The 26,280-nt window shown below is 42.1% G+C and overlaps 1 protein-coding gene across 1 annotated transcript in view; it reads left to right on the top strand.

Annotated features, from left to right (window-relative positions):
* Positions 1-26,280, top strand: part of LOC122036829 (nuclear-pore anchor-like) — a 71,108-nt gene that overhangs the window by 942 nt on the left and 43,886 nt on the right. The window contains exons 3-6 of the mRNA XM_042596249.1: positions 1,262-1,360; positions 9,670-9,798; positions 9,879-9,971; positions 10,063-10,128. Coding sequence (XP_042452183.1) covers positions 1,262-1,360; positions 9,670-9,798; positions 9,879-9,971; positions 10,063-10,128 — 387 coding nt within the window. The remainder of the gene's footprint in view (positions 1-1,261; positions 1,361-9,669; positions 9,799-9,878; positions 9,972-10,062; positions 10,129-26,280) is intronic.

Here is a 26,280-nt window from a genome sequence, read left to right as displayed (position 1 = left end):
AAATTGAACCATGGAACATTCTCCTCCACCTTGTTTTCTGAGATATTAAAATGCAATTGCTATGCAAAATTTCCTTTAATGCAAAAATATGGGCGAACATTGATCGAGTTACTATGTCAAGAAAGGTCCTTATTGGCAGGTAAAAGCTCATTTTATTAAACTTTTCTATTTTTACTTTCTCATTTTTTTGGTTATTTATAAGAACACGTGAAGGTGCATGACTTCTTGGTGAAATCATTTACAAGACCTAACCCTAATAAAATCATATGATGGTGCTGTATCAAAAGCATCTGTATCTTGTGACTTTATTACTATTCAATAATTGCTACATCTAACCAATAACCTCAGGTGGCTAATAAGCAGGTGGAATTAGTTTGTTTTTAGCTTTATGCAGTGTCCTGAAGCTGTTGCTAGATCATGAGGTAGCACTATACTTTGTTAGAATTGCAGTCCAAAGCTGCAAACAAAGCCTTCTCTGCTGGCTAACTAGCCTTGACTTTATCAGTATTTTTCCTCATATCACCTAGAAGGAAATAGAGTGGAAATAGATGTTGTCTTAGTTCGAAAGGAAATTGTATGTCTATTGATACGTCTTGTAGCAATGCATTCTATTACTTTCATTTTAGTCTCCAGGTAAGGTTGATGACATGATTTGATTTATAAACTGTCAAAGTTTGCTTGTGTGGTCTTGTGGTTGTGTATGCATTCTGGATTAACTATCTTGTTTTAGTTTGTGATTTATGAGTTGATAATGTAGAATTTGTTTGTATCAAAATTGTACCATTAGAGGAAATATAGCTATATTTTAGTTTTTAAAAGTCACCCCAATCAAGCTAAATTCAATCTTTCTGCAGTACTGAGTTTTGATCGTACTTGCACTAGCATTTGATTTTTATTTGTGACCTTTTTGCTGTATTTTTATATCAGTGCATTTGGCTCGCACGTACTGGACTTAACTAAGTTGTACATGTTTATGTTTTTTCCCTGACGAACTCTCATTATCTGTTGGCAGCCAACCTCCTATGTCAATAATTTTGATCAATATGCATTAAATCTGTTCTTGGACAATTGTTGTTGCATTCAGCTTATCTATGCTGATTGTGTTCCAGCTGAGGGTCATGGATGGTCATAGATTGAGAAAATTAAAATTTTGGTAGACTTGGTTGTGTTGTTTTTTTTTTGTTTCTGGTATATTAATTTGAATGGTCAGAAATCAAGTAAATCATGATTATGCTTGAATTATATTGTGTTTTTTTGGTAGATTAATCTCACCGAAAGCGCTGCTGAAAAGGAGGCAAGACTGTTAGATCTAGAAGCGGAATGTGCACGCGCTCGTTTTACTTGTAATTGTGTCAATCAGGTTTGTTTTCCATATTCCAATTGGTATGGTTGACTGTACAGATAATCTATTTTCTTGTAAATGTGTTATATTTCTCTGTTGCATGTCTGTGAGATGAGATTCTATCGTGTGTTAGCAGTTGCTACCTTGCTTTTCTCATTGCATATACGGTCACTGATGTTGATGACCTATTTCATATTTGAATTAATCGCAATAATAATGTCTATATTACTAAATATTTTAGTTTATAGCATTTTTAATGCTGTGACTTTTTCTATCTTATATATCTTGGGTAAAACTTCAGGTTGGACTTATTGTGTGAGTGGTTTAATGTTAGATAGGCTGATGGTCTGTTTTTTAATTTCCAGTCAGTTTAATGTCAAAACCATGTAGCCTTGTTGTGATATTTTTTTTAGAGATCAACTCATTTTATCACTTTCCTATTTTTGGTAAACAAACCCCATATTGTGTTTTATAACGCTCGTCCATTAGTTGTTCAAGGATGTACTTCTTCTAATGACTATCTATGCAACAATAAAGTCACTTCACTTTAGGTAGTTCTGCCTTGGAACCTTTACATTAATGGACTTCTCAACATAGTCGTGTTTCTCTTTAATTGTTGTTCAAGGGGAGAGTTTCATGTTAGAGGTATCCATCCATGTAAAGTACTTGTGTCATGCTTTATAACATGTCATATAAGCATGCAATCTTCTTAAACAATAACTTAACAACCCTGTTGTTTCACTACTTCTGTTTATTGCTTATTACTTTGATGTTAGTGTTAGGGTCGATTTGTAGCTAGAAGGGAGGGGGAGGGGGAGGGGGAGAGGGGGGGGGGGGGGGAATAGCTCGTCGCGCTCTAGTTGCTTGCTTTGATGATGTTGTTGTAGCGGAAACCACTCAAGAAACTCTCACAATGCTAACACGTAGATTTACTTGGTATCCACCTCAAGAAGAGGTGACTAATCCAAGGATCCACACGCGACACACACTCCACTAATAAAAACACTTTTTCATGGTAACTACCGAAGGCGGAGAAGGCTTGTACAAACTCTCAATAAACAAGAAGAAAAGAAGAAGCGAATACAAAGAATCTCTTACAAGATTTACACAAATGAAAACCCTAGCTCTCTTATTCTCCTTGTGTGGAACGCCTCTTGACCTTGGAAGTGCAGCAACACTTTGCTCCAAGAAGTTTCAAGAACTGGCGGAGAGTTATGGAGAAACTCGCGTAAAGATTGGAATGGAGCTGGCGAAGTAGTGACAAAGAAATCGCTCGCTAACGACTTCAATCTGCACAACGGTCACATCCCAATCGATCGGCTGATCGATTGGGGAAGCTGAATCGATCGGCTGATCGATTCAGCCTTCTTTTGTGCTTCTCGCGGCTACTCGAGAAAACTAGCTCCAATCGATCGGCCGATTGATTGGCGGTGCCCAATCGATCGCCTGATCGATTGGCGGTGTTCAATCGATCGCTCGATCGATTGGCGGTGTTCAATCGATCGCTCGATCGATTGGCGGTGTTCAATCGATCGCCCGATCGATTGGTGGTGCCCAATCGATCGGTTGATCGATTGGGAGCTCCTCTGTGGTCACGATTTTGCTTCCCAATCGATCAGCTGATCGATTGGGCCAACCTTCACTCGCGCACACAACTAATAGATCGACTGATCGATTAGATTACGGTCCAATCGATTGGTTGATCGATTGACCTCCCTTTGACTCGCTTAAATCAAGTCTAGGATCCCCAATTCCAACATCCGGTCAATCGTGACATGTTGGAACTTCTCATGCCTAGCATCTGGTCAACCTTGACCTGCTGGGATTTCTTCACCAACTGTCCGGTCAATTCTTAGATCCACTTGGACTTATCGTCTCGTGCCAAGTGTCCGGTCCTCCATGACCCACTTGGACTTCCACTAGATATCCGGTCACACTTGACCCATCTGGATTTCCTCGTGCCAAGTATTCGGTCAATCCTTTGACCTACTTGGGTTTCCCAACACCGGTCAACCTTGACCCACCTGGATCTCCAAGTGCCTGACTTCACTCACCAGTCTTTTCATCTGCCTAACTTCATTCACTACGACTTTTCATCTGCTTGCCTTCACTCATTAGGACTTTCCATCTGCCTAGCTTTACTCACTAGGTCTTTCACCTGGCTTCACTCATCAGGATTTCCCAACTGCCTAGCTTTACTCACTAGGTCTTTCACCTGACTTCACTCACCAGGATTTCCAGCTGCCTAACTTCACTCACTAGGTATTTCACCTGGCTTCACTCACCAGGATTTCCAACTGCTTGGCTTCACTCACCAGGACTTCCCCTTGCCTAACCTCTAGTTAGGACTTTCCCAGTTAAGTATTCGGTCAACCTTTTGACCTACTTGACTTTTCTTCACATCTGGTCAAACCTTAATCAGAGGGAAATTGCTCCAACAATTTCCCCAATCAGACGATTGCTCCTGCAATCTCCATATATTGTCAAACATCGAAACCTAAACATTAAGACTCATTGAGCCAGCTCAAGTTTAGTCAAATTGGTCAATCTTGACCTAAGGATATTACACCAACAATTTCCTTCTTTTTGATGTTTGACAATACCTTTTAGTTAGGCTAATCCCATGGCCTCAACTTTTTCTTCATGCCAATGCATGAATGAGGGTTTGCTTCATTCTTTCCCTTTCCAAGAGGGCAAACTCCTCCGTTGGATAAGGAAGGCATAATTTAGAGCTTACATTCTCCCCCAAACTTTTCTAGAGATACAACGGCCTAACTTAAACCCTACATTCTCCCCCTATTGATACACATCAAAAACTCTCCCTGAAGAGTTATTCAATGTTGTTCACAACCTCACATGTTGTTCACAACACTACAATGAAGGCCCCTTATCCTTCACTGTATCCAATGCTCACCCTTGAGCATTAAACCACGTCACACTGCATTCATCATTCCAACAATGAAGGTCCCATACCCTTTATTGTAGCCAATGCTCACCCTTGAGCATTAATCCACTTCATAATGCTCATCCTAGAGCATTCACAACTTAACAATGAAGATATCCACTCTCTATTATTTTTCAATGCTCAACCTTGAGCATTTACTCTAAAGAAGGTTAAATGACTTTCCATGGTGTTTAAAAAAAATTAATTTTCATATCCTTAAAGAGTAACCCCCTAAAGACATGCTCTAAACTTCTGTCATTGCACCAACAATGACTTGGAATCCCTAAACCTTTAGGAATCCCAAAACTTGAAGTTTTGAGGTTCAAGAGATTCAATATTGAAACCAGCCTCATCGTAAACTTCAATCTAGTGGTCCTTAATCATTGCTCCTTGTTTTCATTATGAAAACTACCTTTAAATGTATATAAATATATTCCAAGAGGTTAGGAGTGGTTAAAGGGGCTAAAAATGGCTTAAAGTGCTGAAATAAGACTTTCCCACCCAAAATCAGTCTTTTCAATCGATTGGGTTGGGGCTCAATCGATTGCCACTCGTTTCAATCGATCCACTAATCGATCCGCAACTTCTGCTCGCAGAAAACCTGCTTGAGTCGATCGACTGATTGATCCAGCACAGTTGAATCGATCGGCTGATCGATTTAACGAGCTTCTGCTCGCGATAATACCTTTCTCAATCGATCGCCCGATCGATTGATCGATTGGAGGTCTGATTTCCTGAAATTCAATTTCAACGAAATTCAGAAATGCTCTAAAATTTTTACAAAATTCTAAAATTTATGAAACTTCTTGTAGACATTATTTAGGGTATATACTATCATGAAAAAATAGTTTTCTAAGAAAATACACCTTATTTTTAAAGATTGACACAAATTTGAAATCTTATAAAAAATTCAATGTTTCTTCCAAGTTTGTGTCTAACTTTTATGATTGCTATAAAAAAAATAGCCTTCACCAAGGTTTTCCAAAGTTATTTAAAATGTTTTTCAAAACCAATTTTCAACCATGTTCTTTGGATTCAATGCATATGACTTATACATTAGCCTTCCCAATGATTGGAGTACACATAACTATGTGTTTAGATGAAATCAAAACTCAAATAGATGCACTAAATCAACATCTTGAGTCTTGTTCATCATCCTATCATCTCACTTGTATCTAATGTGCACTAAAACACATACAAGTCACCTTATGGTCTTTGTGAGATGTAGATTTTGGTTTTGCTCTAAAATAGGGATCATGCATATCTATCTAGGCATTTTAGAAATTTATAAACATCTACCTATGATGTCACTTGTTAGTAAATGCCACTATCCATAATTACAAGGAAATTAAAATAATGCATGATGAGCTATGACATACATTAAAAAGAAATAATTTTCAAAAGAAAATATACTAATACTACATGATGTATGCATGACACATGATATTTTTTTTTGTTTGTTTTTCATAATAAACATGAATGCAACATATGATGTGCATATAATGGGCAAACAATCATGACAATTAGCATAAATAAAATATACTTAGATATTCTATCTAACTGTCCTTAATCTTTAGCTAAACCTAAAATTGATCCTAGATTGCCCTCATTTTCTCAAGAAAATGCCAAAATTCAACTTGACATTTCTTTTGTCCTTTTCCATTTGTGCCAATTAAAATTAAGTTCAATTCCTCAAATTTTGACATATTTTAATCTTCCAAAGAGTAATCGATTAATCCTTATCATTTTTAAAGGTTAACAAAAACCTTGAAAATGTCTCCAAGTGTTAACTTTATCAAGGTTGGGTTAACCACCCTTCCTATTTGGAGTTGACACTCTCTAAACCCATCTAGGGTGTAGAGAATATGCTTCTCGGAACCCAAAACCTATTGGTGCTCCTTGGATGCTCTAGGTACTCACTAAGGATAACTTTCCTAGATATCTTCCTAATGACCTTTCTAGGCTTCGTAGAAGCCTGGAAACTTCCTCTAGGTCAACTCTAGGGATTGCTTCACTTGTGACCTTCTTAATGACTTTCTTGGACTTCTTAGAAGTCTTAGTCATGTTGGTCTTTCCAAAAATACTCCTAGTGATAACTTTCCTTGTACTTTTTACTTGACCACTAGACCTAGGGTTGGTTCCATAACTATATGGAACCCTAGGGTATGAAGCCACATCCTTCTTAGCCTTAGGTTTGTATCCCAAACCTCTATGGCCATAGGATGACTCTTGTTTATCTAAACCTAGGTTTTGCTCATTTTGACCCTTAAAAATATTTTCCATTTTCTTTAGGGTATTTTCTAATTTATCAAGCTTTGACCTTAAGGCTTGGTTTTCCAACCTTAAATCCTTAGATTTTGGTTTTTCTTGATTCCTATGGATATTTTTATTTTTAGGCCTATAACTAAAATCCTTAGAGTTATTGCCCAATTTGTTATCTATTTTTCTAGCCTTAGATTGAGTGGTTTTAGCATGATAAGCTACATAATTTTCATTAACTCTATCATGCTTCCTATTTTCATGATAAATAACATTAAAATGATATAAATTATTTCTAGCATGCTTTTTACCATGATTTAAAGGAATTGGCACAATAAATAATACCTTAGGTTTGCTTTTGAGAGCTTCCTCTTGATTTGAGCTTCCTCTTTTTACTTTGGCCGATTTCTTCCCCTTAGGACATTGACTCCGATAATGTCCCTTTTGATGGCACAATAAATACACAATGTGTTTCTTGCTCTTCTTTGTCACGGGGCTAGTCTCCTTGGGCTTCTTCTTGCCCTTAGGTGTCACTTGACCCTTCTTCTAGTCCAATTTAGGACACTTGTTTTTGTAGTGCCCTCTTTCCCTACACTCAAAGCAAATGATATGATTTTTATTATTAACAATTGAAATTGTTATACCTTTGCTTGTACGGGTGGCACATGATCCTCTATTTGATTTTTCTTGATTTGTGGAGGTGGCACCATCTTTTTCTTCTTCATTTGACCCGGAGGTGGAAGCTTCTTCTTGCTCCGGTGTCAATACACGACGCTCCCCCTCAATCCTAGAGATGGAGGCTTCTTCATCTTCATCCTCTTGCTCATTGAACAAAGAGTATGCTCCCTCTTTGCCCTTTTTGTTGTGCCCCGTTGAAGATGAAGCTTCTTGGACCTCTAGATCTTGATCCAATGAGTCACCCTCTTTGGATTATTCTTGGTTTGGTAGAGGGGATCTCATGGAGTTTAGCCAATTTGCTCCATAGCTCCTTAACATCTTCAAATTCTCCTATTTGTTTCAAAATGTTGCTTGGCAATATGTTGACCAATACTTTGGTCACTTTGTCATTGACCTCGCTTCTTTGAATTTGCTCTTAGCTTCATTTGTTTTTCTTGAGAATTTTGCTTTTTGAATCTTTTGGAGCTTCAAAGCCTTCATTAAAGCAAACCATTGCTCTATCTTCATCATGAAGAAATTCTCAATTCTCGATTTCCAAGAATCGAAACTTGTCATTGATGTGAATGGTGGAGGCACCCTTGTGTCGAATCCGAGTCTATCTCGGAATTTCATCTTGAAGTTGAGCCTTTGATGAAGTCTTTGACTTGTTGAAATTTGCTTCAACTTCTTCTCCCTCTAGAGGAGCTTGTTGCCCTTTCCGGTGATGATTCCGGTGAAGAGCGACCTTGCTGTGATACCACTTGTTAGAGTCGATTTGTAGTTAGACCGGGAATGGGGGTTTGAATAGCTCGTCGCACTCCGGTTGCTTGCTTTGATGATGTTGTTGCAGCGGAAAACACTCAAGCAACTCTCACAATGCTAACACATATATTTACTTGGTATCCATCTCAAGAAGAGGTGACTAATCCAAGGATCCACACGCGATACACACTCCACTAATAAAAACACTCCTTCACGGTAACTACCGAAGGCGAAGAAGCCTTGTACAAACTCTCAATACAACAAGAAGAAAAGAAGAGGCGAATACAAAGAATCTCTTATAAGATTTACACAAATGAAAACCCTAGCTCTCTTCTTCTCCTTGTGTGGAACACCTCTTGACCTTGGAAGTGCATCAACACTTTGCTCCAAGAAGCTTCAAGAATTGGCGGAGAGTTGTGGAGAAACTCGTGTAAAGATCGGAATGGAGCTGGCGAAGTAGTCACGAAGAAATCGCTCGCCAACAGCATTAACCTGCGCAACGATCGCATCTCAATTGATCGGCTGATCGATTGGAGAGACTGAATTGATCGATTCAGCCTTCTTCTGTGCTTCTCGCGATTGTACAAGAAAACTGGCTCCAATTGATTGCCCGATCGATTGACGGTGCCCAATCGATTGGGAGCTCCTCTGTGATCACGATTTCGCTTCCCAATCGATCGGCTGATCGATTGGGCCAGCCTTCACTCGCGCACACAACCAATCGATCGACTGATCGATTGGACTGCGGTCCAATCGATTGGTTGATCGATTGACCTCCCTTTGACTTGTTTAAATCAAGTCTAGGATCCCCAATTCCAACATCCGGTCAACCATGACCTATTGGAACTCAGTTCCAACATGCCTAACATCTGGTCAACCTTGACCTGGGACTTCTTCACCAAGTGTCCGATCAATCTTTTTACCCACTTGAACTTTTATCCTCGTGCCAAGTGTTTGGTTAACCTTGACCCACTTGGATTTACCGTCTCATGCCAAGTGTCCGGTCCTCCATGATCCACTTGGACTTCTGACAGATGTCCGGTCACCCTTGATCCATCTGGATTTCCTCGTGCCAAATATCCAGTCAATCCTTTGACCTACTTGGGTTTCCCAACACCAGGTGTCCGATCAACCTGGATCTCCACATGTCTGGCTTCACTCAGCAGGTCTTTCCATTTGCCTAACTTCACTCACTAAGATTTTTCATCTGCTTGACTTCACTCACTAGGGTTTTCCATCTGCCTAGCTTCACTCACTAAATCTTTCACCTGACTTCACTTACCAGAATATTTCCAGCTGCCAGGCTTCACTCACCAGGACTTCCCCTCGCCTAACCTCTAGTTAGGGCTTTCCAGTCAAGTTTCCGATCAACCCACCTACTTGACTCTTCTTCACGTCAGACTGGTCAAACCTTGACTAGAGGGGAATTGCTCCAATAATCTCCCCAATCGGACGATTGCTCATGCAATCTCCATATATTGTCAAATATCGAAACCTAAACATGAAGATTCAAGCTTGATCCAACTCAAGCTTAGTCAACTTGACCCTGGGATATTGTACTAATAGTTAGAACTCTAAGAACATTTGATGTCAAAAGTGTATACTTTTTTTTCTTTATTTATGGTTCTCACAAATTTCCACCTGATTTCTTCTGATGATCATCATACAATCCTACCTAATCATTTGTTCAATTTTTTATTTTTAGGAGAAGGAACTTCTTGAAAAGCACAACACATGGCTTAATGAGGAATTTTCCATGAAAGTTAACTGTCTAATTGAAGAACGAAAGGCACATATGGAAGTTGTAGCAGATTTATCCGCCAAACTTTCTGAGGCAAGCGTTCTTGCCTGAAAAATGTTTCAGTGTTCTAGCTTCAGAAATTTGCTATGATTTTTTTTCTACATTATCCACAGTCTGAGAGGCAGATTAATGAGTATTCTAGTTCACTTAAACACAGTACTGAAAGGGTGGATGAGTTGGAGCTTAAAAATGCTTCCTTGGAAAAGGTAATCTATTCTTTTGCAAGAGTTTCTTTAATTCACGACTCTCCTGACAGGTTACCGACAGTTAACTCATGTCTTGCCTGAAAATATGCAGGAACTTTGTTCATCCAAGGATTCTGCGGCAACCAATGAAGTGCAACTCACATCTGAACTCTCAACTGTCAGTATTATCTTTGATTCAGTTTGGTACTATTTTGTGGATGCTATTCTGATGTTTGGGAAATATCATGAGAAAAATTGGTCTGCTTTTTCTATGTTTGAGCCTTTGTTGTTTATGAATATAATACATGGAGTTGATTTACAGTGGAAACTAGGAATGATGATCACGATATCAACTGAGCTAAACAAAGTTTAGGTTCAGTACATGATAGTACTCTAAAAAATTTAATGCAACCTATGACCACTCAAGCTATTTCATAGATTGGAAATATGCATGTGGTCAATATGAAGAAAATATTTAAAACTGATTTTTCTTAATAGAAGTGCATGACATGACCTTGCAAGGTTTAGTTAGGAGTAATTTGGTGTAATTAAATGTATTTGTGTTATAGTTATGTGTGAACTGGGATGTTTAAAGTCAGATTTTAAGTAATTAAGTTCCACTTATGTCTAATTTGGGTTTAAAATGACTGATTAAAGAATATGCATGAATCAATTTGGTTAATTTAGGATTGACCCCAACTTGAATTAGTTTGAACCGTTTGATTCAGACAAACTCAAGTTCAGTTAGGGATTTTTTGGGTATTAAAATTTTTCCTCTCTTCCTCCTAATCTCACTAGTCCCCTCTGTTGGGACCGAAATGTAGCTTGGGGGGGGGGGGAATAGCTCGTCACGATCTCGTGCTTGTCGTTGCTTGCTTCTTGTGATGATGTGCAGCGAAAAATACAAGAACAACACACTACAACGCTAACACGTAGATTTACTTGTATCCACCTCAAGAAGAGGTGACTAGTCCAAGGATCCACACACTCACACACCCTCCACTATGAAAACCCTCCTTTACGGTAACTACCGAAGGCGGAGAAGCCTTACAAGCTCACGATACAACAATAAGCAAGAAGGAAGCCAAATACAAATAACTCTTACAAGATTTTATACAATGAAACCCTAGCTGCTTCTTCTTCTTCTTCTTGTCGTAACTCGCCTCTTGACTTGGATGTGCCTCCAAGAATCTTCAAGACTGACGGGGAGAGCTGTGGAAATCGCCCTTGCAAGCTCGTGTAGAAAAAAATCAAGTTCTACCGAAGAAATCGCACGCCAATGCCTTTATCTGCGTCAACGATCGAATCCCAATCGATTGGATTGCTCCCAATCGATTGGGGAGGCTCGATCCAATCGATTGGGGAGGCTTTGGATTGATCGACCGATCGATCCAGAGCGCCTCTGTGCTCTCTAGAAATCCCCTGAATCGATTGCCCAATCGATTCACTGTGTTTCGTGCGATTTCCAGAGATATCGCACGAGAATCCAACCTCCCAATCGATCAGCCGATCGATTGGAGGCTTTCTGTGCGATCGACCGATCGATTGGGAGGCTTTCTGTGCGATCGGCCGATTGATTGGGAGGCTTTCTGTGCGATCGGCAAAGACTCCCAATCGATCCATGGATCGATTGGGAGAACCCTTTGTCGCGGGTGCTCTCCCAATCGATCAACCGATCGATTGGGCATGAGCCAATCGATCGGTTGATCGATCCAGCTCCTGTGGACTTGCCCAATCAAGTCCAAAGCCCCCTAAAATCAACATCCGTTCAATCCATGACCTGTTGGTACATCATGCCTAGCATCCGGCCATACCCGATCAACCTCGAACTAGCCTTCTAGCCTCCTCCATCAGCCTTGTGTCCCTCAGATATCTCCCATCCTTCACGCCTTGCCTTCAGGAGCTTCCTTCGGCCTCATCCTAGTTGTCGGATTATACCACCACACTCGACCAACCTCGAATTAGCCTTCTAGCCTCCTCTATCAGCCTTGCGTGCCTCGGATATCTTCCTATCCTTCACGCCTTGCCTTCAAGAGCTTCCTTCAGCCTCATCCTAGTTATCGAGTTCTCCTTGCCAAGTCACACTAGGACTTACCTTGCCAAGACCATATGCTTAGACTTACTACCTTTGCCTGACTCCTCACCAGGACTTCCCAATTGCCTTTGCCAAGATCACACTTGGACTTTCAGTTGCCTGGCTCCTCACCAGGACTTTCCAAATGCCTGACTCCTCACCAGGACTTTCTCCACTGCCTAAACTCTAGTTAGGACTTCCATACGTCTAACCTCCAGTTAGGACTTTCCCAGTCAAGTCTCTTGTCAACCTTGACCTACTTGACTTGTATTCTCATCAACCTGGTCAACCCTTTGACCATCTCCATAACCGGACGATTGCTCCAGCAATCTCCTTATATTGTCAAACATCAAAACTAAAGTCCCGACTCAAGCTTAACTCAACTCAAGCTTAGTCAAACTGGTCAACCTTGACCTGGGGAAATTGCCCCAACACCCTCCTCACTCCTTGTATGGCATGACACAAGCTTTCTCTAGGCCCTCCTTGCTTGTGAGTGCTCCCACCCCTCCCTTCCTTCTCCCAAATTAGTGCAGGAACATGCTTGCCCTTGCGCTTTTGGCTTGTGGCCAACTCTCCACCTCATGCAGCCGGCTTACATGACCTGCTTTGCAGCTTTTATTGTTGTAACATTATTTGTTGTGCAACGTCTGCTCAATGCCGATGCTACCAACTAAGTTCTTTTCCTCACGTGAGTCCAAACCCCAATCCTCTCATCTTCTCTATTGAGATAAGGCAAACTGGCTCTCTCCTTCCCTTTTCTTGTAGCAGCCTGACCTCTCTCGTTCAGGAAGCAGCAACCCCTCCAACCATTTTCTCCAGGTGCTTCTGTAGTCCCTTTGCCAGACTGTCACAAAAAAAGCTGGCACATCATTGGAGTCATAATTGTTTCCCTTGTTATGACCTTGCAACATCTCATCTCGTCAGTATGTCATAGCAGGTTTATGTTTTCAGTGATACAAGTATTTGTCTTTTAATAGCAGGTCTCATCTGATCTTGTCTGTCAATCATATCTTTTTGTTTGATAGGCTGAATCTCATAACAATAATTGGAAACCAATTGAGCTAATATGCTTTGGCCTTTGGGAAGTGAGCTAATGCCTCAAGCTAGACCTTTTGTGCTTCGTTGTTGTAGGCATTCTTTGCAATGACTGTGTTATAGATCGTGGCATTTATTTTCATATTTATATTTGATTAATTAGAGTCGTTAACATTCAAATTAAGTATTTTGAGTTAACCTAGGAGTGAGAACAAATGTTTTTTCATTGTGTATTGACCCTATTGAGTTGGTTGTCCAGGCACATAGATGGAGCTAATGATGTAGAGATGGATGATCTGGTCGTGATGACAATCTTTCAAGCTTGATAACATTAAGGTGATATACGTTGGTCATTCTATTAGGAGAATGATTGAGGTTATGGTGAGAATCATGGGAAATATTTGGATGATTTTGGGGGAAATTGTAGGTAATATTAGTATTGGCTTATTGGATCAAGATGAATTATTTTTGCAGAGTGTTATATAATATTATGGAATCATGACTGTGCATAGATTTGAGTTTAAGGGAGAATTGTTTTAAGTTTAAAAATGATTGATTATCACAAGGTTGAATTGTGTGGTCATTGAGCTGGACCGGTATTGGAGAAATTAACTTTGATGGTGCTTATGTGTAAAGGTTTAATATTGATTCAAATTGGGAATCAAATCAGTAATTAAGGTTTAAATTGTCTTAATCAAGAAGTATGAATGATGTGGTAACTTTGAGATTTGAGGCAAAGAATATATTAGGGTGATCATGATGGAGGTCTGAGGTAATATAGTATTAATTTATCAAATCAAAATGATTTATCGTGGAGTGTTATCTAATATTATGCAATTATGATAATTTATAGATTCTGATTTTATGGGACAATTGCTTTAATATTTAAATTATTGATTATGATGATGTTGAATTGTGAGATCATTGATGTTACTCAGGATTGGAGAATTAACTATGATTGTGAGTTAGTAGATTTACTTATTGAGGATATGCTACTTGAGAATAGATTGGTTCAAATTTTAAATCAAATTAGTAATTAAGGTCATAATTATCTTTACCGAGAAGTATGAATAATGTGGTAACTAAAAGATTTGAGGTGGCATATAGGTGTATAAATTTGATGTTAGTGAAGAGGGTTATAACAGAAGTCTCTTGGGCTTTGATCTCAACATATCAGATCTTAGTGAGAGTCCAATTTATGTTTTAATCTGTCAACTTGGGTTGTTTGGTGACTTTGTATTCTTATTCCTTTGTTGTTCATATTATTGTTGATTTCCAATGATTTGCTCATATGTGAGATCTCATGATGTATGCTCATGTAATATATGAGTGGCAACATGTGATATTTTATATCATGCCATACCATTATTTGTTAAGCCATTCATGCTGGGTATTATGTCATGTATATATGATGTTTTATATGATTGGTTTTATATGACATTGTTTTAGGTGGTTTAGCAAGTGGGAATATAGGCTAATTATGTTGTTTTTGGATTAATCATGTAATGTAGTTATTTATTTTTTTTGTAAGTGCTGGTTCATATTTACCAGGTCAGGTAGCTAGAGTTATAGGTTAATATTAGATAATTTATTGGCAGATAAGGATCTACTAGCGGATGACGAGTCTATTGTAGATAAGTGCTTCAGTGGATGATGACTATTAAGGATGGGATGAGGCCTTTACGGATGATTACTCTATTGTGCATGAGGCTTGTGGCCTGTAGGATGATTTTTTTATTTTTTATTTTTTATTTATTTTTTGAGTATTTTAGCAATTATGCCACTTTCTAGCACCTTGGTCATACATTGTCCATTTTATTGACTGATGGATGCAGGACGATTATGCTAAATTTGGTAGTTATTAACATGGTAGAGCATATCGACACCATTCTCTGTTCTAGAGTGGGAAATTACAATGATTCACCTAATGGGTGCAACTATGCTTGTTATTTAGGTTTGCAATCAATATATACTGTGCTGATAACAACTTGGAACAATGTATATCCCTTTAGTAGATGTGGAACTCATGGAGTTAGCCATTGCATGGTTTGCTTTGTGCGGTGTGATTTTTTGTAGTAGATTATGTTGGAGTTAACATAGGGTAGTCATGATAGATGTTCATTGCAGTGCCAGTGATCTAATTTCATCTTGTCATTTATGTCATGCATCATTGACGAATCTTTGCTGTGACTTATTCATACCTATATTCATGCTGCTGTTCACTTTCCTTATATGGCCTTCATTTCCAAATTTTTCTATCAAGTCAGTTTCGGTATATTCTCGAGGGTAGCAGTTGCTTCTTGATTTTGTTATATTTCTTGTACTGACATTGCTCTAGATCGTGCACATTGAAGGAAGTTTGATGTTTGACGGATTAACTTTAGGTAGTGCCAAGATGCATGTAAGGGGCTAACTCTAAAAAAATTAATCCCTAGGTATCTCCCTAGATACATATATTAGGTCAGAGCATATATTCTGTAGCAGGCCCTCAACCCTTCGTCTTATGCTGTTTCAAAAATATATTATAGAGCTTTAGATTTAACACTTATTATAAAGTTGTCTGACCATTCATCGGGACCTTCGCATTGGTGGGTGCTTCGTGCATCGATTTGCCCTTTATAAAGTTAAATTCTTGGGTCTCTTAGAAGCTTGATCATGAAATCCATTGGTCATGGGAACAAAGATAGAATGATCGTTTTAATTGCACTTTTTACAAAATAACAATATATTTAATGAATTTCATACTTTTATTAAAGTTCAATTTGAAAGCAATGTGTCTAATAGTATTGTTTAAAGTTTTGTTCTCTGCTAAATATTTTGTTGCACCCATTCATCGACATGCGAAATAGTCCAAAACTCTCTTGCATGACTTATTTAGCTCCTTGGCTTCTCCTCCATGCGGTATGAAATTGACACACACCACACTCACTCTGCACTGCTACTCCACATGGAATGAACCAAACTAAGCTCCCTTTTCATGCAATGAACCAAACTAAGCTCTTCTTCCTCCACACAATACCTCCTCATCACATGGAATGAAAGTGACGCTCCTCTTCCACTGTATCCCTCCTTCACACAAAACAAAAGTGCAAGCCACCACCTTCCACGGTCACTTCTCCCCCTCCGCATTGACTCTATGTTGAAACCCTAGGTATGTCAGGTAAGTTTCTCATCCGCACTCTTCTTTTCTTTGACCTTCTTCCTCCTCTCCTTCCCTATTCTCTTACGTCAGCATATCTTCACACTGATACCGATACTGACGACACCATTTGAGCTGGCCAGCGACAAAGCCTCGGCTTAACTTGAGATTTCAAATCATGCATAATAGCCTCGTCTGATTATCATAATATATCTTCATTGGATCAACAAGAACATTGTATAGTTCATTTGTTAGTTGATTATGCCAAACAAGCTTGTATTGATCAAGGGCCATACACATATCAGATCTTCTCCTCAGATAGCAAAGTAACTTAGTATGTATGGGATCCTTTCCAATCTGAATTAGTGTGTTTTAATTTGAAGGTCTCTTCGATCATTTGAAAAATTCTCAAAGCTATCTCCTAATGGTACTCACTTGAAAACTCAAGAATGCTACTAGAGATGCTTATAACAATGTAGTTGTTTGGTTCATTTGTAATTTGTCAACTATTCTGCTTACTTTCTTGGATTAGATAACGTTCCAGTATCTTGATTAGTATGATATTGGGATTCATGGAATTGTTAGCTTCTCTAGCATCTAACATTCCATCATTTTCAAGCATATCAAGAGTATATTTTTGCCTGGAGTGCCTACATGAAACATTAATGTTTTTATATATTCTTTGGGTTGCATACGAACAAGATGACTGATGAATGGTGTTTACCAGAGAGAGAGATTGAAACGTACTGTTGTTGCCTTATAATACCCAGATGGAAATATCAAGTCATGTTTTTATATCAGCACAGAAAAAAGAAAGATGGAGACAATTTCAGAATGTTGTATTGTTAAGAAAAACCATGTCATTTTTGAATAAACACCAACGAAGGTCAAAGCATACTAAAAAAAATTGAATCCAGTTCTGGAGATTCACATATGGAAAACCCAAAATTTAGATTCTATTTTACAGAAAATGTGCATTAGCAAATTTATTAGGGTGATTAAGAAACGGACTGAGAAATGATTTCCTAGTTGACAGGACTCACATTTGACACAGATTATATAACTAAAAATCAACATCTGTAATTTGGAGTCTGAGATTTCCTGAGTCGATGCATATTTGAAGAGGAGATATCTCAATCATTAGAGCAGACAAAGTTGAAGCCACAATCAATTAATTCAATGGTAGAGACTTTTGCCATGCTAATCACGCTCCTAGGCTGTTGATCTTAAATAAAACATACTGAATGATACATAAGAATTCCATAACATAGCAAGTTTATTTACAAATATTAAACATAGGTATACAAATTGAGGAAAGTGATGAAGATGGAGTAAGAATATTTTGGCCATACCTTTGAATAAGAGTGCTTCACCATGAGAGTTACATTGCTATTCTAGGATGTTGATGTAATGATATAAAGAAAGTTTTTACTAGAAATGTGCACAAAGGGAAGATGACCTTTTATTTGAAATCCAACAATTTGATCTAAAATTCTGTTAGATAATCTGTGGGAGTACTTCTATTGACTAAGGAGGTTACAAGCTGAGATTGTCTTCCATGAAGTTTGTAAACCAAAGTAATCATAAATATTCCTTGATTGTGACAGGCATAGTCTTGCTAGTGTTGGGGTTCTGATTGGACAAAGATACCATCTTATAAACGTTGTTTAGATTGAGCCATATTAGCAAAATGTGTGGGGAGTACTAGTGAGAAGCCATTTAGAATGCAACATATTTCCTCTACTTGTCCCAGCTTCCACAATTAGTGCACTCCCTTTCCCATGGCCTCCACGAGCAATTTGACTACCTCCACTACCTCAACTTCATCATGGAGTAGAAACAGATCATATCTAAACTTCAAGAGTTGATCTCAGTCCAGGTTCAGAAGGTGAGATGGTTTGTGATAGTCTCACAACATGCTCATGTAGGCATCATGTAGAGGGTATAAAAGTGCCTCCTTGAAATTTTAGTTTTGACCAACATAGATTCATGTGAAATTGTGTGAAAAACCTAATAAAAATTAGCTTATTGGTGTTACAACTTGATTTTAACATTTGCTATGACCTGCTATAACTCTCTAGAAGTATGAAAAAGTTCTGAAATTGATTGAAATAAGTGGTTATCTCTCAGAAAAATTCTGAATTATCTTATATGCAGGCCACTTAAGTATGGATCCCTAGCTTGTTTCCATGTCCCATAGCATGAGAAAAAACATCAATAAATGCACATGGGAGTAGAAAGAGATATTATGTAGTTTTTGAAGAACTTGGTATTATTTGGTTCAAAGATAAGCCTTATAATACCATGTGCATATGGAGGATAATCAAAAAAGAGGAACAATGTATAGCACCAAACTATGTATTACCATTGAAGAAGAAGACTTGATTGACAATGGTGACAAGAAGAGGACCATGTTACCCTAAGGAACGCGCTAAACACGTGAAAGCGCAGTGGAAAACATCTAGTTCCTTTCCAGAAGATCCATGCAAAAGGAAATCATATACTAAATTTCTCATAAAAGGAGTCATACCTTTGGCGCGTACCCTTCGCAATCCCAACAACAACGTTTCTTTAGATACAGATCTTAACGCGATCAAGTGGCCGCGCCTCTATTGTATCCACACGAACAAGCCTCGTTTGTCTCACAAACTCACAAAGTGGAGAATGAAACAACCAAAGGTTGTGCTAGCAACCCTTCTTGGAAGTTTCGGCCAAGTGAAGAGAGGAGGAAAAAGAGCAAGAACACCAAAAACTCATCATAAAAAATGAATAAAAAAATCTCCTTTTATAGATTCATGAAAGTACCTTATGCCTTAATGTCAATTGCCTTAATTGACATTAATATTTGTCTTCATCCAATGAATCCAATGCATCCAATGCGAGCAATTCAAATTGTTCACTCTTCATCTAATGCATCCAATGCATGAGTGATTCAAATTGTACACTCCTCTTTCTTCATGAATTCAAATTCATGAAATCACTTAATGAGTCCAACTCATTAATCATCAGTCCAATTGACTCAATGAGTCTAATTCGAATTGGACTCAATCCAATAGTTGGATCAGTCTAGCTCAATGAGTCTCATTTGAATTAGACTTATTCAATGATCCATCATATGAATCCATCTCCATTGACTTGTTCTTTGTGTGTGACCCAATAGGTTCTCATAACGTTGACAATGTATCCAAATCAACATTTAGATACATAAGCAATGAGTGACATCTAGCAAGGCATCATTGTTACCCAAGCGATGAGAATGTCGAGATCCGGTTTAACCTTTTCGTGTCTATTATCTTGTATGACTTGGTCTCTCTATCCTTGATATCTAGATTGATCAATGAGGCATAGATCATGTCATCTTATCAACCTTTGTGTTTCTTGATCCCTAAGTAGACACACTCAATCAAATAAGCTCAATATCTCATATTAACTAATTTGAGCATGGCCAAGCATTTTGTGTCCTACTACAGATATTGCTTCCGTCATATGAAAAGGATAAATCCCATCTACATCACTCACATCCCTCCGCATAATTTATCGCATACCCAGTGATCGACTTTATAGTCCACCTTGTTACAAGTGATGTTTGCCGATACCAAAGTACACAATGCCTTATGTAGGGAACCGTAGTGACTTCAGGTCTAAAGACTATTTATACCAATAGTCACATGAGAATATTTATGACACTCATATAACGATCCATGAAATATTTTCATAGCGGGTCATTCAATATATATTCTCTAATATATACTTATGTGTCAACATGATATCTTATACCCATGACTTGTGAGACTAAGTCATCCATTGATTGACATGCTAGTCTCAACGCATTACTATTGTCTTTGTATATTAATGTTTGACTAGAAATAGTTAAAAGTAGTGTTCTATGTATATTTACAATATCTCACTAAATTCAACTAATTGATAAGTTGTAGATTAGAACATACTACCCAAGGACATTATTATACTTATTCATTCAGCATTGAACTGAAATAAATATAATAACCAACTTTGCCTTTTATTAATAATGGAATATGATACAAAATGAGTCATTTACAATCATCTTATAATTGGTACTAGGGCTAATACTAACAATCTCCCACTAGCACTAGTGCCAATCACTGAGATATCGAATACCCAGTGACCTAGTATGACCATCATGCTTCCTTTTTGCCAAAGCGTTGGTCAAAGGATCTGTAATGTTAGCGTCGGTTGGTACTCTACATATCCTCGCATCTCCTCTATCGATGATCTCTCGAATGAGATGAAATCGTCATAGTATGTGTTTGGATCTCCGATGAGGGCGAGGTTTCTTAGCCTGTGTAATAGCCCTTGATCCGGTGGTAAGGACGGGGGATCCTCGTTGGCGGAAGGTCAACGACACGTGGAAGTCAAAGGTCAAGAGATTCAACCCTGAGACCCGACCGACCGGACTGAGAGGGCCGATCGACCACCCAACCGACTGGACTGAGAGGGCCGACCGACCACCCGACCAACCGGAATGAGATGGCCGACCGGCCGGGAATCCCCCGAGCCGAATAAAAGACAACCCGACTAGAGGTCGGGTTTCCGATGCTCAATGTAAAAAGGTTTCAGGGCCGAGCGGACTGTCCGTTCGGCCGGGGCACAAGGCAACAAAGATAGGCAGGAGCAATCTCATTTGAGCATACGACCGGGAGTTCTCCCAGTCGGACCGATACCTACAACCGGGACAGAAGTGATATGCCTGCCGAGCGGCCGAATAGCTCGGCCCTGGAACAGACAAGAGGCGCAAGAGGACAAAGGAGACAGGGATAACATCATCCTCGAGACGTCTGCCGCCGACAGGCAGCAGGGTTGGCGACCAAGCCGTACACAGGATCATACGGTGGAAGCTTCCACCGTCACATCTGGGATATGCTCGGACGATTGCGGAATGACGTTAGAGGTACTTTTCTGACATGGGCTCGTTAAGGTATGTTTGGGGAAGCGTACACGCATCGAGAAGCGTGGCCGTGCCTCCCGGGGTCCTATATAAGGACCACCAGACGTCGATGAAGGTATGCGCAATCCTCACTGTAGCCACAGTTACGCTGCCTCTATCATTTCTCGTTGCCTGACTTGAGCGTCGGAGAGTCGTCGCCGGGAGACCCCTCCCGGCTCGGCTTCTTTGCAGGTTCGTCGGAGATCTACACCACCCGTCGGAGACAGCGGAGAGCGCCACGTCCCCAGCGTCCGTCGACTCAGCGCTCAGACAGGATCAAATTGGCGCCGTCTGTAGGAACCGTCCCTGAATCCGAGCCTAGAAGATGGAAGAAGCTGGATGTCAACTTCTGGTAACGCTCTCTCCTGAGGAGCTTGAAGCGCTCATCCAAGCGCGAGCAGCAAAAATCGCAGAAAGCTCAGGCCGAGCGGGCAGCGCAGCAGGCGACATCAGCATCGGGGGGCCGAGTGCCACCCGAAGAGCGGCCGGAGCAGCTCTCAATATGGGGGCAAAATAAGGGACCGACCGGCACCCAGATGGGGGCGCCGCCCGCCCCGATACCCTTTCATAGGGCTCTGTTCCAGACGCCCTCGGAGGTCACGCAAGCTAATCAGGACAAAGGATCTTCATCGGACGAAGCACCCGTCCGGGACGTCATAAAAGGAAAAGTGCCCCGAACGGACGCGTCACCCGAGCGGATCAATCGGCAATTCTCAGATGCCATCCTGTGTGATCCCCTGTCGAAGCATTATGTGTCCCCTGCGATCGGGGAATACAACGGGACAACCGACCCAGACGACCATCTGGGTAAGTTCGACAACACTGCCACTCTGCATCAATATACAGATGGTGTGAAGTGCCGAGTGTTCCTCACCACCCTCTCGGGATCGGCGCATCGGTGGTTCCGGAGGCTGCCGGACGGATCTATCACAAGTTTCAAAGAATTCCGAACGGCGTTCCACCATCATTTTGCGAGCAGCAGGCGCCACCAGAAGACCAGCGTCAATCTGTTCACCATCAAGCAAGGCTCGAGGGAGTCGCTCCGAGCTTACATCCAACACTTCAACCAGGTGGCCATGGACATTCCAACGGTCACCTCGGAAACAATGATGAATGCGTTCACGCAAGGGCTCGTGGACAGTGATTTCTTCCGTTCGCTCATCCGGATGCCGCCTCGGGACTACGACCACATGCTGCATAAGGCCAATGAGTACATCAATGTGGAGGAAGCCCAGGCGGCGAGAAGAAAGGAAGCCCTGAATGACCAACCAGCTTGAGCCGAGCGGAAGCAACCCGTCAGTCACCAGCCCCCAGAGGACCGCGAGCTGAAGCCGCCCGTCCTCATCAGCACACTCGGCCGCACGCCGTCCAGCAAGTAGTGGCTGATCGACCCAAGCCCAAGGGGAAGGTATGGACCCCGATGTTTTGTTCACTCCATCAGTCAGCTACTCACAACACCCGTGACTGTCGGAGCCTCCCCCCCATCACTCATCCTGCGCCAAGGAGCTACCGCCGCCGATCACCTTCACCAGACCGGCGACATCGACAACGGAGCCCCGTTCAAAGAATAGAAAGGAGATCCCCCGAGCGGCAGCATCGTCAGCAACCCGGGGCCCACCATCGGGCGTCGCATGAGCGACCTCGACCATCCGCTCGAGAGGAGGAGAATAGGGGCAACGCATCTCGAGGCGAGATCAACATCATCGCCGGAGGCCCGACCGGAGGAGACTCCAATAGAGCCAGAAAGGCACACGCAAGGCAGCTGAGGATACACGCGGTCGGCTGTAGCCAGGAGAGGGCGAGCGGACCCGAGATCAGCTTCGGGCCTAGGGACCTCGAAGGACTCGAAGTCCCGCATGATGATGCCCTGATCATTCGAGCGGTAATAGCTAACTTCACTATTCACCGCATTTTCATTGACACAGGCAGCTCGGTCAACATAATATTCAAGAAGGCCTTCGACCAACTGCAAATCGACCGAGCCGAACTACTGTCAATGACAACCCCCCTCTACGGGTTCACTGGCAACGAAGTCTTGCCGGTCGGCCAGATTCGACTGGCTATCTCGTTGGGAGAGGAGCCACTCAGAAGGACAAGGACCACCAGCTTCATCGTGGTTGATGCTCCTTCGGCATACAACGTTATCTTGGGGCGACCGACTCTCAACGAGTTCCGGGCGGTCGTCTCTACCTTCTGCCAGAAAATCAAGTTCCCGGTGGAAGATCAAGTAGGGGAGGTGCGGGGAGACCAGCTGGCAGCTCGAAGATGCTATGTGGAGATGGTCCGAGCCGAAGCCAAGTCCGCTCGGAAAGTGCCGTGAGTCGAGGTAAATGCTATAACCGAAAAACCACCCTCTTTGGTTTACGAAGAAAAGGAGGAGGTGCAGATTGACTCTTCTCGACCGGAGGCCACCACCTTCGTAGCATCCGACCCGGAGGAGAACCAGAAGGAAAAGCGGATCACATGCCTCCCCCTCAGTAGTTGGGTTTCATCCCGATCGGACGACGTGGCACCTGAGCGCAAAAATTCCATGATGGCTGTTCTCCAATCGCACGGGAATGTGAGACCTTCCATCCGGTCTACGTGCGTTATCAAGGATACTTGCTCGATTGGTTGCTTGATGAAGATCGGCGATATCGAACTTGCGAGCTTGGCTAATTCATCTGCCGCCTGGTTCTCCGTTCGGGGTATCTTCTGGACCACCACCTCGGTGAAGCTGGTCTTGAGTTTTTCAAAGGCCTCCGCGTACAACCTGAGTCTTGCATTGTTTATCTCAAAGGCGCCTATGAGTTGTTGAGCGGCTAGTTGGGAATCCGAGTGGATCACCACCCGGCTGGCTCCAACATGCCGTGCGGCCTGCAGTCCGGCTATGAGGGCTTCGTATTCTGCCTCATTATTTGTTGCTCGATAGTCCAGCTGGACGGACAGATGCATCCGCTCTCCCTAAGGCGAAAGTAGTAGGATCCCAATTCCGCTTCTGAGCCGAGTGGACGATCCGTCCACATATACTTTCCATGTAGTTTCGGGCTCAGGCTTTTGTACCTCAGTCACAAAATCTGCCAAGGACTGTGCCTTGATCGCCGAGCGGGGTTGGTATTGGATGTCGAATTCGCTTAGCTCTGTCGTCCACTTGATGAGCCGTCCGGATGCTTCAGGGTTTAGGAGTACCCTTCCCAACGGGCTATTCGTCATCACAATAATGGTGTGCGCCAAAAAGTAAGGGCGCAACCTCCGAGCGGCAAGGACCAAGGCGAAAGCCAACTTCTCGAGACCGGTGTAGCGAGACTCAGCATCCTTTAAGATATGACTTAAGAAGTACACAGGCTGTTCTTCACCGTTCGGCCTTACTAATGCCGAGCCTATAGCATGCTCGGTTGAAGATAAATAAATGCGGAGTGGCTCGCCTGCTGCCGGTTTTGCCAACACGGGTAAGAAATTCAGGTAAGTCTTCAGTTCCTCGAATGCCCGATCGCACTCCTTGTCCCATTAAAACTTGGTAGCTTTACGCAGAATCTTGAAGAACGGCAGGCTCCGGTCGGCGGTCTTAGAGATGAACCTTGACAGCGCCGTTATCCGACCGGTGAGACGCTGTACCTCTCGAAGATTTCTGGGAGGCGGCATGTCTTGCAATGCCTTTATCTTGCTGGAGTTCGCCTCTATGCCCCGCTCGGTCACGATGTAACCCAGGAAGCGCCCGCCTTTTGCTCCGAAGAGGCACTTCTGAGGGTTAAGCTTGACTCCGTATCTTCTCAATGTTTGGAAAGTCTCCTCCATATCCGCATAGAGATCTGCCACTCGGAAGGACTTGATAAGTATGTCATCCACGTACACTTCCGAGTTCCGTCCGATCTGCTCCCTGAATACCTTGTTCATCAGACGCTGGTAGGTAGCTCCTGCATTCTTCAGCCTGAACGACATTACGTTGTAGCAGTAGGTGCCGTCCGCCGTAACGAAGCTAACCTTCTCCTGGTCTTCTCGGGCGAGCGGCACTTGATGGTAGCCTTGGTATGCATCCAACATGCATATCAGCTCGTACCCGGCCGTGGAGTCTACCAGTTGATCGATCCGGCGCAGGGGGTAGAAGTCCTTCGGGCATGCCTTGTTCAGGTCCCGAAATCGATGCAAACTCTCCACTTGTTACCCGGCTTGGAGACCAGTACCACATTTGCGAGCCAACTCGGGAATTGCACTTCCCTTATGTGGTCGGCCTCCAGAAGCTTCTCTACCTCCGCCCGGATAATGGCATTCTGCTCAGCGCTAAAATCCCTCTTCCTTTGCTTCACCGGCCGAGCGTCTGGCCATGGTGTAAGTGTGTTTTCTTCCGAAGTCCTTTACGCCATCTTTCCGATCAGCTATTAATACTCCTGTTTATGTCAGAGATGAGTGGAGGAGATCGCTGTCTCCAACCGACTGGCCATGGTGGACGAAGAGCTGAAGAGGCTGAAGAGTTCGGGCGGTCCGTCCTCCCAGGGCCCCTCATATGCCGAGCTGCAGAAAGAGCTCAAGAAGACTAAAGATTTGTTGGAGGCTGAGCGAAAGAAGACGACCGATCAGGCCTATACGCTGGCCGAACTCGAAAAACAGGTCAAAACTCTTGACCGGAAAATAAGCCTTGCCACCGATCGGAAGAAGCAGGCTGTCGCCGATCTGGATAAGAAAAACGTCGAGGCGCGGGGCTTGGAGCAACGAGTTAAGGAGTTGATGGAGCAGCTGGACGGCGAGAAGAAGGGCCACTCGGGGGGGACGAAGATAAAAGTAATACTCCTTCCAGTGTTTATTGGAGGAGGGAAGTTTATCAAAGAAGACTAGGCCGGGCCGAGCCTGGAATAGATAGGTACCCAGCTCGGACTGTTTGGGATAATAGAAATAATAAAAAATTTCCAGGCGGAGAGGAATGCGGTGTATCTTGAACAACACCACCACTCCACACAAAAGGCGAAAAGTGTTGGGAACTAATTGGGCGAGCGGAAGACCAAAGAAATTGCAAACGTCGACGAAGAAGTGGTGGAGAGGAAACCGCAGACCGGCTATGAATTGGTCGCGGAAAAAACAGATAGCTCCGCTCGGCGGTTTGTGAGGCCGAGCGGATGGTGAGGGTAAAACGAGTTCAAAGTCGGAC

Source organism: Zingiber officinale, unplaced genomic scaffold (assembly GCF_018446385.1).
Source record: "Zingiber officinale cultivar Zhangliang unplaced genomic scaffold, Zo_v1.1 ctg222, whole genome shotgun sequence".
Taxonomy (NCBI): domain Eukaryota; kingdom Viridiplantae; phylum Streptophyta; class Magnoliopsida; order Zingiberales; family Zingiberaceae; genus Zingiber; species Zingiber officinale.
Note: the sequence above shows the minus strand (reverse complement) of the source record. Positions and strands in the feature narration are given on the sequence as shown.